Source organism: Chaetodon trifascialis, chromosome 9, assembly GCF_039877785.1.
Source record: "Chaetodon trifascialis isolate fChaTrf1 chromosome 9, fChaTrf1.hap1, whole genome shotgun sequence".
In the NCBI taxonomy this organism is placed as follows: Eukaryota; Metazoa; Chordata; class Actinopteri; order Chaetodontiformes; family Chaetodontidae; genus Chaetodon; species Chaetodon trifascialis.
The window spans coordinates 11,500,284-11,513,178 of NC_092064.1; the positions used below are offsets into that span (position 1 = coordinate 11,500,284).

Below are 12,895 nucleotides of genomic sequence, written 5' to 3' on the forward strand. Positions count from 1 at the left end.
CAGATACATCCCTTTTGGCTTTATTTTCCAAGGGCTTTGATCTGCCTCTTGATTTAATCTTACTCAAAGAGATGAAAAAAAAAAAAAAAGAAAATGCTCCAAGTCTTGAAAGTCAAGGTACACTTTTATCTTGTCAGCCCTACAAAATATGAGTTATGGCTGGACAAAAGGCAGCTTAATGTGGCTTTCTGTGCCTGTGACATATCATGTAATAGAAAAATGGGGCTCTCCCTCAAAATATATGATATACCCTGTTGGGCTAAGGCCCCCTCCACACTGCATCCATCAAACCAGCCACCTGAGTCTGTTTCAAATGCTCATCATCCCTTAATGAACATGATCAATCCCAATGTAGGCTCACTTTGAATATCCTTCAAGGTCCCTCCACTGCATAAACATATTCCCTTTGCAAATCATCAAGTATCTTGACATTCATAGACGCAGTAAAGACTGAAGTGTTCATGTGTCAGCAAAGAGACAATAAGAGAGACTGGCCTTGAGCTCTGCAAACAAACATTCAAACAAATACTTCAGCAACAGAGAGCACTGAAGAGGCAAAAGGTGATGAAGTGGTGAAAGTTGACAAAGAGAGGATGTAATGATGGAGTAGAGAAACAGAAGGGTCCCTTCCTATTCAATCAGGCCCCATCTGAACTCCCAAACTTCTCCTCTTCTCCATCTCCCTCACTCATTTGCATCTCTTTTATGTCCCTGCTCTCCCATTATGCAAACGTGGACACTGAAAATGTAGTCCGGTTTGCAAAGGGAGTCGCTCCATTTCCTCACACTTTTTTAATCAATACCAGTCAGGGGAGGGGGGTAATGTGGTGTTCAGTCGCATTTATGCTAACTAGAATATTTGAACCATTCTCTTTGAACTGTAGTTACCTTGGAAACCAACCCACAGAAGTTGCTGCCTCATAACAGTAATTACAATCAGTGGTCAGACTAGGTCTTGTGTTTCTAGAACAAAGCAAAAGCAGTAAGTAGACCACTTTGTGTGTATTGTTTGATTTCACACTATTTGGATTGGTTGGGGGCTGATGAGCTTGAAGACCTTTACACTTCATTAAAGCACTCTCTCTTTCTTTATCCATCATAGCAGATGTTAAGACGGATTTGTTTGTTTACTGCTCCGGATTTTGGAGGCTGGTCAGGATCCATTCTAAGGCGCTCGATGCCTTGATGACCTTTGGACCTGACTTTATGCAAACAGCCAGAAAAGATGTAGCCTGGAGAGATTTAATAAACCGTTTGTGGTCTCCGATACTCCAGTTTCTCATGTCCATGAAATCTCACTTCGTCTGGCCGTGTAGCTGATGATAAAGCGAGTGCCTGCAAGGCCTTCCCGCTGTTGCCATTTGTAATTTTTAGAAGTCATCATCGGAGGCGATCCGTCTTGATTATGCCTTGGCAACTGTCATGCTCCACTAATGCACAGTGTGAGAGAGGGCATAAATACAATGTCTTCCGGCAGCACTGATGTTTATCTTCTCTGCTTCATGAATTTGCATTCCCGCAGACAAATTTTACTTATAATGGCAGCCATCACAGCACAGATAGGCTTGGCATATTATCAGTCTGCATACAGTGTTTGTTTTATAAGTGGACAGGCAGGACAAAAGGATTTTAACATTCTGATGAGGAGGACAGATTGATAGTATTACATGCCTCCTCTAATGGGCTTGATAGAGCCTTATGAAATATTCATTATTGGTAACTATTGTTGTAACATTGCCAGCTGCATCTGAGGGATTACATTTTTGTATTAATGAAGTTGCATGTAACAAAGCTTAGCTGCAGCTGAGAAATAAGGCATCAAAATCTGTGTCGAAACCTTGGTGAAAGCAGGCTGCAAAATGTAAAAAATTCCAGCATCTGATGAGAGAAAAAAATTAAAATAAAAAAATCCCATGTCTGCAGTGAATACAATGTACCACCCAGAGCAGCCTCACAGTGAATACTATGGCAAATATCTGAGGCCTTGTCATTCCTACTGTTCCCGCTCTCTCTGAAGGTACATGTTTCTTCGTGGTCTCATGTAATTTCTGCTTTTCAGAACACACTGAAGGCAATTTTTGTCAGAATGACTTGAGTTTGTAAAAACTACATGCTGCACCGTTCATGGAGTTTCACTGATTTATTTCAGCTAGGTGAGCTAAGCTATTCATCTGCAGAGTTAGTGCCTGCATGCCCTCAGACTTAATGCTGAGATTAGCGTGCTGTGACATAGCCTGTCTAGTAGTGAGCGCGTGTGTGTGTGTGTGTGTGTGTGTGTGTGTGTGTGTGTGTGTAGTGCACTGGCTTTATGTGCCATGCATCTGTATTTATTGTGTACTAAACACGTGTTATTAGAAATGTGCCAGGTTATGGTTTTAATAAGTTCAAAGTGCCAAATATATTGAAACTGCCCATGTAATTGCCGTATTAAAGTCTTGCAAACAGTAAATTATTCTGAACTAATCAGTATTATTGGATGACTATTGTGAATAAATAAAATTTTAAAACATAGTTGATCGAAGTTTGGATTTCAGTGGCTGTAAACTGGTAATTAGTTGGCTGTTTTTCTGCCAGGTAACTGTCAAACATTTGCAGTAATGCTGCTTTAACACCTCCGGGCGGGTGGAGAAGGGGGTTGGGGTCTCATATCACCACAGGCAAGTTAGAAGTCATTCTTTTATGGTTTCTATCTCTAAATGGACTGATGAATCTCACACCATCATGCTTCACTGACTATGTCAACTTAATGATTATGCTGCAGATAATGAAAGTGCACAAATCACAGCCACTAGACCTTTTGAAAGAATGAGAGAATGCATGCTGCAGTTGCGGGCTTATGAGTAATCAGTGTCTGGTGACGAAGGACAATGTGCGTCGCTGCCTCCGAGGGGTAGGAGGTCTGGTGAAGAAATGGGAGCATGTGCATTAGGCAATTTTCAGTTGGGAGAGATGGAGCTCTAGATCTGTATTGCAGGAAAAGTTGGTTTATATAGAGCTACAGAACACCACTTTGAATAATACATAACTTTCGAAAAGGCTCGGAAAAAAGAGGAAAAGTGTGATCATATGCTTATAAAATACATTTGTGTGGTTCCTGTGGAGTGCAGCTCCCATTTGTGGTTTAAACAAACTAATCAGCAGGGGCCCCTGCAGGGTGAGTGGATGCTATTTATCGTTTGACTTGGGTCTTCGTGGTCATCGCAATAGGATTTATGAGAATATCTTGATTGTCTCCAAATTCACACCTTTATGAAAGCGCTGAGCACCTGCCACCTTTGGCAATGCAACCAGAGGATTCCACTCATACATCACTGAAAACTTCCAGCAGCAGAATCCTGAAAACAGAAACTGTGGTCATTGGCTACCAAACTACAACACATAACTAACCCATCCACTCCTCCATATACTGAAGCCCTCCTGTGCTTCGAAATTACTGGTATAAAATGCCCCGGCCAGAGGGGTAATAGTTTTTGATAATGATCCTGGGCTAAGCTTTAGTGCTGTGTGGCCACATGCCGCACAGACAGCATGATGATTATTTCTCTGAAGTGGGTTGGATGTGTGTCCGTAACGGTAATTTCCAGGCCTGATTGGCAAAGAGCGATGAAATTGGGGGCAGTTAGCACTGAGGGGAAAATAGTGCTGGAGTGTGTGGAAATGCAGAAACCGTCCAATGGTAAACAAATTATCTGAAGTGAAATGACAACATTAGGAGATGCAAAGTGCCGGTCCACATTATGAATATGGTTCTGTGCCCACCATTTGAAACAACTGGGCAGTCTTTATCACAGATCTCTGGCCTCATCTTTCTAAATGCAGGCCAGTCTATGATTTTATGTGCGTAAACATATCCAGTGAGGGGTAGTGCATCAGTATTTGCAAGGGAATTCATCACTGTAATTTATGTACATGAAAGATAAAAATATGTGGTTAAAGGAATGTGGAAAACACTGTTTCCCATATTTTCTGAGTTCGTTGTCAGATTGATGATAATTGCTATGTAGAGTCAACCCAAAGTGTTAAGGTCATGCACAGCTTAGCTTCATGCTCACAAACGTAGTCATTGTGATATGTCGTGTAGGAATCCCCTCTTGTCCTTGAATATGCAGTTCCACTGAGGCCATTGTTGAAATGCTGTTATTTAAAAGTGACACTTCTTTTTTCCATCTGACACACTGACTTTCATTAAAGTGAAGTATGTGGTTACATTTCGAAATCTACAGCGTGTGTTTAAGGAAAGGTGGCCATTAGATAATGGGCGGATAACCTCTTATAAAGAAGCACAATGCTAGATTTCGCAAATCCACAGTGCTGAAGTAAAACATTTCTCTGGTATTGTCATTAATCTTCCCAGACATCATATGGAAACAAACAAAGTAGTTAATATTTTTTTGAAGTTCTATTCATAGTGCATGTTTGGCTGAGAGAGAAAACCCACAGGGCTCTTCTCTGTTGTCTCTAGCGACAGACAAAAGGTGTTTCTGCTCTGTGTGCCCACACATTTACAGAACCTAACCCCTGATATCAGGGCCCGTTCATCTCACAGCAAATTGGCATGTCTAGACTGTTTTTCATTTTATTATTTATGTTTTACCAAGCTCTATAATAAACCCCATAAGGATGCTTAATAAAGCATTATGAACATGGATCTGCAGCTCTGCGGGCACCTGTGCACAATTACCCTCCTCCCCTCATATTACTGTCAGTGCTAAAGTCTAAAGTGAGGTGCTTAATTGGGTATTTTAGTTAGGAAAATATTTTTCAGGAACAACTGTGGGGGACAGGGGTTGCCTTCGCTCTGTTGCATGTCATGCCTGGCAGACAGTAAAGAACAGGTAGATTAGGGAGCGACATGTCTTTTGCCAACACTGTGATGCCCAGTGAAGGATAAACCTGGCAGATGTGACAGAGATTTATTTGGTGCAGAGGGGATGGATGAATGAATGTAGCCACCTTGATGTAAGCCCCAGCCCTCTCAAACACAACACCCCATTTCTTTCCAGCAGTGTGCCCACATTTGTTTCAAGACTCAGCCAGGCTTTAAATTGAATGAAGGAGGTCACTTTTTAACAGCTCAAGTGACAAGTACAAGCTGGTGTCAGTTAAGTCTTTGATTCTCTCTGTCACCGTTGTATGTTAATAACCCTGCGAGGACATCAGTCTTGGAATGGCAACAGAGTACAAGCTTGTAGGGAAAGGGCCTTAAAGAGTATTTGCTGAATATAATACAGAGTTTGGACCAAGTTTTGAGTATCAAGTCCCAGTTCAAGACGAGCGTATCTCATGTCATGTTCAAGGTCCTAAACTTAGCACCATGTGCTCTTCACTGGCAGTCCCCCTTTTTAAGAGCAGTCTTGATGTGCTTAGTCTGAATTCTTATTGGCTGGTGGTTCTTGTTGATTATTTGCATGCTTATTGTACCGTGCAACCATGAGCTGTTTTCTAGACCTTTGAATGCTCCCTTCAGAGTCACAGAAGACATGACAAGTAGCACTCCCTGTGGAGTAAACTGATCTTGCTGTGCAAAATCAGTAGTTCCCTCTTTAAAGGGACAGTTAACCCAAGTCAAAAATACATTTTTTCTCCTTCTTACCTGTGGTGCTATTCTCGATTGTTTTGGTGTGAGCTGTCAAGTCCTGCAGACATCAGCTGTAGAGATGCCTGACTTCTCTCTAATATAATGGAACTAGATGGCACTAGGCTTTTGCTGCTCAGAAGAAAAAAATAACTCATTTGAAAAACTTATCAGCAATGTGTCTTTTCATAAAGTATAACCCCATTACTAAAGATCATCCACAGATATTTTTGTGAGCAGTTTCATCCAGGAACTATTTTCTTCCCACCAAAGGAAATGTGCATCCTCCAGCACTGCTGGCTTGTGGAAATTAGTTTATAGCTAACAGACACTGCTAGCTAACGTTACAGGAGGACTTTAATGTTTACATCCCAAGTTGTCACGAGCACGAGCCTTTTTCCCACAAAGAGACGCACGCTTCCTTCTGTGCAGTGATGCGGTTGGCAGGTATGGTTTGGTAGAAAGAAAATAGTTGCCCCATGAAACTGTACACAACAAGATCTGTGGATTATCTTGAGTATCCAGGTCATGCTTTCTGTAAAGATACATTTCTTTTGAGTTGTGCAAAATATTTTTCTGGCACATTGAGCAACGCAAGCCGTGTACCTTCCAGTTATATTCCGGAGAAGTCAGACACCTCCTCAGCCAATATCTCCAGAATTTGGCAACTCTCACCTAAACTATCTAGATGACTAAACAGCACTGCAGGTAAGAGAAAAATAAACGATTTTTGAATTAGGGGTTAACTGTCCCTTTAAGTCATGCAGCTCTAGTTCAAGTAAAGCTTGAGTCATGGCTCACATTTGTCTGTTTGTGTGAGAGACGTGTGATTCAGTTGAGTGCAGTTAATTAATATTTTTGAGGGGGCTGTTTGAGACATCAACTAATTGTTGACAACAGTTTCAGGGCAGAGTGACTCAGAATTACCATGAAGTCCATTTGTGAATCATGTGCTACAATCTGTCCCTTTGCAGACAATATAAAACAACATATAAAACAGGTGAGAAGGGTTTTCACCTCATTAAGCTGAGCTCCATGTATAAAAAAAATAATCTCCTGTCTTTTTCTTGATGACGAATGGGGCACAAAGGAATCCAGAGAAGATGCACAGGAAGGACATAGGCGGGTGGTAGGAAGTATGCAGACGTGTGTGCTGCCAACAGATCCCTCCAATGTTAAATCAATTACAGCACAGGATGAACTGTTTGATAATATCAGTCATGACTGAGCAGATACAAGATTCCCTGGTGTTTACAATGTTTTCCCAGAACATGCCAAGAGATCTGGTGAGGAGCTGTCTACATGTTGGCGCGCTGCTGGCTGGGTAGCAGAGTACAGTTGAGATAAGCTCCTCACGTGGGAAGACAGTCAGAGCTGAACAAAGCTGTCTAGGTTTGAAGGGCAATACATATGTTGAGATAAAGTCTCATCTAGCCAGCATCACCTGCAATGTGCATGCACATTTACGAAGGGCGAGATGATGAAAAGCCTATTGTGTGCTTTGAGGTACGGCACATTCTATTTTTCCTGATTTTGGTTGAGTAATAGATCTATATTAAAATGAGGCGCTGTACAGGGTTGCGTACTTCTGTCTGTCTGAGTGTACACGGGGAAGAGAGTGCATGAATCAATATGAAAACTTCTGCTTGCATCTTTAACAAGCTATCCATCACGTGCCATTCAGTTCAAGACTGAAAAATGACTTGTGGGGATTCTAACGGCATTTTCCAACTCAATTAAAATCAGTTTCTGGTATGACAACAGTCTCTTCTGTGATGTGGTTTGAAATCATACAACAAAGCAAATCAATTTCCTCCTCCGCAATAGGATAAGTAATTTCCTTTAAAAATAAAACCAAGCATCCAGTAGATGACTGCAGTGATGTAAAGATATTGTAAGACGAAAGCAGGCTTTCACGTCCTTTGGTGTCTTTGCTCTGCTTATTTTTGTGATTCACTACTGAAGCTTCTTTTCTTATCAGGTTTGTATATGATTAAATGAAAAAAAAAAAAAAAAAGTGTGTCTGCCCTACATGTTTGTATGCCTGCCTGTGTATGTGCTGCACAGGCACAAAAGAGAAAGAAGGATATTAAGTTGTTTGAGTGAAAGGTAGATGTTCTGATCCAAGCAACTGAACTTGCAAGTTTCAAAATAAGAAATAGCTGCGAACAAAACTGTCTCAGTGAAGTATGAGAGCGGTAGTGACACTTTTAAACCTTTGCTGCGATTCGTGCTCCCAAATCCGACTGTGTCTGTATGAATGCATGTCTCTGTGTGTGTGTGTGTGTGTGTGTGTGTGTGTGTGTGTGTGTGTGTGTGTGTGTGTGTGTGTGTGTGTGTGTGCGTGCGTATGTGTGTGTGCGTGCGCCTGTAGGCTTTAGCTGATAGGCAGCTTGTCAGTGTTTCTAACTACACATCAGTACCACTCTGCATCCTCCACTCTGATCCAAAAACCTAACCCCCCCCTTGCCGCCATACCCCTCCCCATTAACACACCCTCTGCCTCTAATGGAGTTCACTGCACACCACTTTCCGCCTGAGCACGCGGTGGAGGAGTGCAGCTAATAGCAGCTGTGCAGCTGGAATACATGGGTGTGAGCTCGAGTTAATGTATGCCACTAGAGCAGTGTTGGCAGACAAGATCGTGTGATCTGCTGCAATGTGTACGAGCCCAGCCCATCTGTACGGTGACATCCTTCATAAATGAACCAAGCTGAGCTGTGACGGCTGTCTCTTAGCCTGTGCTTCAGTCCTGGTGCAGCACTGACACCTCTGATGCATGTACAGTGTCTTGTCTCCGAATGACGAATTGTAAAAGAAAGTGCCACGTTTGTATATCACCCTGTAGGGTTCTTGCAACATGACTTTGACAAGAGGTTTGAGTGAAATTGGTGGAAATGGGCATATGGTGCACTTCCCTTCATTTTGCCTTCATTCAGTGCTTGACACATTGAAAGCAGGTGTTTGTAAAACCATACTTATTCCGCTCTTTGATCTTGAATTTCCAATGCCCTCTTCTCCTATTTACATTAAAAAAACATAATGACTTAAATGCGTCAGACCTAACCTTTTCACTTCTTCTTTTCTTCTTAAGGAGCAGAGGCCATGTTTTCCCAGCAGCCACAGGACCTGGTGGTGGTTGCAGGCCAGCCTGTGACATTACCATGCACTATCCCTGGCTACCATGGCGTTGTCCTGTGGATAAAAGATGGCCTGGCACTGGGAGTTGGCAGAGACCTCTCTGGTAAGACACATTTATACCCTTGAGCGTGTCACCCTGGATTTCTCCATCATCCTCAGTTTCCCCTATTAATTAACACTCTCTAATATAACTGCCGTGTTCAAATAGCTGCTTTTTGTCATCTAAAGCCCCCACATGTGAACATCCTCCCCTTCTATCCTGCCAAATATATCACTCCACAGGTAGATAACAGAGGTCTCATAATAGTGCGTTACAAAAGAAGCATTACATTAAGTGTTATGTGAAGTATCAATAATTATATCACTCAACAGCACCAGACAGAATCAAAAATTCATTTCTGTCTCTGCGTTAGATGCAGACCGAAAAATCTTACACTTATTTGGCAGAGAAACCCAAAAAATCCGAATGAAATGTGAAATCAATAGTGGCACTGGTCTTTCTCTGGTGCTTCAGGCTGCTAAATGGCTTTTTGAAGAGTAGCTGGCGTCCTCTAATTACTCTGCACCTCATGTATAATTGCCTTAATTGTTTAATTTGAAGTAAAAGTGACTACTGCACTGTCATTTAGTAGCCTGTTGTTTTACCAATCAAGGCTTTATGTGTATTCATGACTTTTGATGAATTCCAAGGAAACATATCACTCCTCCAAATAAACATTTACAACCTCTTGAGTCACTGAGCTATTGAATGAGAAAATCCATAAAAGTGTAGTACGCCTGCATCATTTACTGAAATGATCATTAAATTCTTCCAAAACAGAGATCCATTTGAATCTGTGCACAAGCACTCAGCACACAGCAGGATGCATTACTGTATAAGGGCACGGTCTTTATTTTAGAGCTTTCTAATTGGCCTCACGCACCACCTCAGTGTGACCACTGAGAAATCAAAAATAATTCATGATTAACTGCAAAATAATAATTTTTCAGTGAGAAAATATTTCACTGCAGCCAATTTTAAAACACAATAGACTCTTATGATGAGGAAGGATTAAATATGTATTTCACTTGAGACTGCGGGTCTTCTACCCTCTGACCTTTAGCAAATGCTCTGAGAGGCCTTCCCTGTCACTGATGTGGTTGTAATTAAACCTCAGTGGCTGACAGAGCCCCAGTAAAGCCACCCTATTCCCTCCCCAAGTTCTTATCAGACCCAGGGGAGGCTGAGGGGTTGCAGTAAACAATGGTCCTGCAGTCTTCAAGTCTCCTTTGGAGGAGGAGGAGGAGGAGGAGGAGGAGGCAGACCAGGAGAGTACTTATGATTGCTAGAAACAGAATGAGAGAGAGAAAGAGAAGAGGGAAGGAAGGAGCACGATTTTATTTCGGGTCAGAGTGGAGCAGAGATGTAGAGTTTGTTTTATCCTCCTCTATTTTTATTGATGTAACAAGACAAGCCAATAAGACAAAATTTCATTTGAAAAATGGCTCAAGACAGAGGAAGGAATAGAGCAGAGTAAACTGAGAGAATATGGGGTCACAACACACAAAGGAACTACAGTAGATCAACCTTTAACACTACATCTGTGAATAGGTTAACAGTCACGGACAAGATGCAGTAATTCTGACCTTGCCCCTCTCCAGCAACCATTCTCTTCTTATTATCTGGCTGTGCAGTCAAGCCCAATATGTAGAGTTGGAGCGATCTTCCTCTCTTAAAAATGCACCGGCTTTTGTATGGGGTGGAATAGCTGCCTGTCTGGATAAGATAGGTAGAATCAACAGCATGATACAGACAGGGGCTGAGTGCCTTCTATTGAGGGGAATGACACTTTTTCAAAATAAAGCGCACCACAGCTGTCCTTTTTATCACTCCTGCCTACATAACCAAGTAATGCATGCGGCAGTACATCCACTGCAAGATGTACACAATGAAAGGAAAGTGGCAGCTGTATACATAAAAAGTGCGACGAATCAAATGTTGCATGGAGCTTTTCAATAATATAGGTCTGCTTGGCTATTCATAGAAAGAAGCTGCGTCTGCAACGTGAAGCTCCGCCTGGGACCTGTTTCCATTCACAGGAGCGGTGATTAAACTGAGAGAACTCTTTCACCATTCAGCGCAAGAAATCACAGCACAAAAGCCAATGATTCCTATCTGCCCCTGAATTTCCTGTTCATTCCCTTTTGTGTCACGCGTCTCCACTCTAATTAAAGAAAAGTGAAGTAGCCCCACAAATGCTCAGAACATACCAATCAATGTCATGAATATGCATGGCAGAGAATGTATCTGCTACGCACAATGATGCTGACAACAGACAAAGCAGCTATAAGTGAAAGCTCCTGGTGCGCACACATTGGAGACGGAGAAGGAAGTGTTTGTATATATTATGCACTGAGGGTGTAGGAGAATGAGTCCTTGAGTGGAGAACAGTTAGCAAGCATGTGTCACTTTCCTCCCATGAGAGTAAATTGAACACTGGTCACCTCTTCACAGCTTCTGCAAACCCATTTCCATCCCCTGGTGGACACACTGTGTGAAACATGTTGTAGGTAAATGCTATAAATCAGGAGGCCACGCCTCAAGTGTCTGTATACTTATATGCACACACACACACACACACACACACACACACACACACACACACACACACACACACACACACACACACACACACACACACACGCACGCCATTGATCCAGCCTCAAGACAAATCCATTTCCCCCTGATGGATTCATTACTCCTTAATGTGCGTATTTTACATTGTTTGCTTTAGGTAACACATTGTGTCTTTGAAATTCACTGAGATCTAAGATCAATGGCCCTTTATGCACACATCACCTGTGCATAGGTGATCAGTCTCCATGTGTGCCATTATAATTTTAGTCATATTGATATAATGCAAAATCAAGGGGCTTATAAGATGGCAAGAAGGCATTACAGTATGTTTTCTGTTCTTTGGAATTGAGATTCTCACCCTTTCTCTCCAGCACAGATGCAAATCATTTTTCCTTTGGAACCAACTAACACACAGAGATGAAACTGGAACAGAGCCATATCCTCACACAGCAAAATTATTCTTAGTTTGCCATAGGCGCAGATGAGGTAATTGGCCAGATCATCTGTTTGTGCAACAGAAATTTACACGGCTCATACCTTGCCACAATTAAGACAAGCAAAACAGAAGTGCATTTGAAGCAAATGCAGTTTCTGGGGTTGCTACAATACACATGCACATGGTGGGCTGGAGTCAACTCAAGGTCACATCATTCAGAACGTGCAATGATCATTACCCTTGTGATCTGCATTGGCATTATTGCTTTGAATCTCATCAATGAACATAAAATTGAAGCAAAATGGTTCCCTGGGTGACCTTGTGCACATAATGGTTCGTCCTCTATTTTAGGCATCGTTCTGAGCACGAACAGGCAGAAAGCTCCTTTTCAGGCAATGGTTATTAATATTATTAATGGAAGCTTTTAGTTCTGATCGGGTCTCTTTTAACCCTGTTACATTTACAGCCTGTTTTACCAAAGTCCTACTTTCCCTCTGTGTGGGACACTTTGTAACAAATAATGTGAAATTCAAAGAAATGAGACATATTATCACCTCTGTGGCTAGCAAAACATCTATTCATGTTTCCATTTTTTCCCATTTTTTAAGTGAGCTTGCCATTTATTATTGTTTATTATCTCTCCAGCTACATATGATGTTTATGTTTAGGTGTTCTTTTGTCCTTCGTCCTCCCACTGTACAGACCCTTAAGATTAAAGGCTACACGTAGGAGGGCCGCTTAATCAGCCATAACTCACCCCACCAGCATAAAATGAGGCCCACATCATGCGCTATTAAAGGCAACTGGATTCGATAAAGCAACAGACAGTGATTGGACTTTAAGCATACAGTTGGTTTTTTCAGTAGACAAATTCGAGGACTTAAAAAGCTGTTATAAGGCTGCCCAGTCTATCATGTTCCTTTTGGGTGCTAAAACACGTAACCAGTCTGTAAAACCTTTACAGTGAGAGAAAGACTGACGTGTTTGGGGATCTCTGAAGTGGACATGAGAAACTGAGAAATCAATGTTATACTACTCAACATTTATTGGTAAAGTCCCAACAGTTGGATGGGTACTCATAGATTTATTGGAAAAGAAAATGACAAGCATGTGAATCTGAAGACTG

General features: G+C 41.8%; 1 protein-coding gene across 8 annotated transcripts in view; it reads left to right on the forward strand.

Moving 5' to 3' along the window:
- Positions 1-12,895, forward strand: part of kirrel3b (kirre like nephrin family adhesion molecule 3b) — a 159,116-nt gene that overhangs the window by 85,365 nt on the left and 60,856 nt on the right. For all 8 annotated transcript variants that reach the window (XM_070970032.1, XM_070970028.1, XM_070970029.1 and 5 more), the window contains one exon: positions 8,670-8,819. In XM_070970032.1, the coding sequence (XP_070826133.1) occupies positions 8,670-8,819 (150 nt within the window). The remainder of the gene's footprint in view (positions 1-8,669; positions 8,820-12,895) is intronic.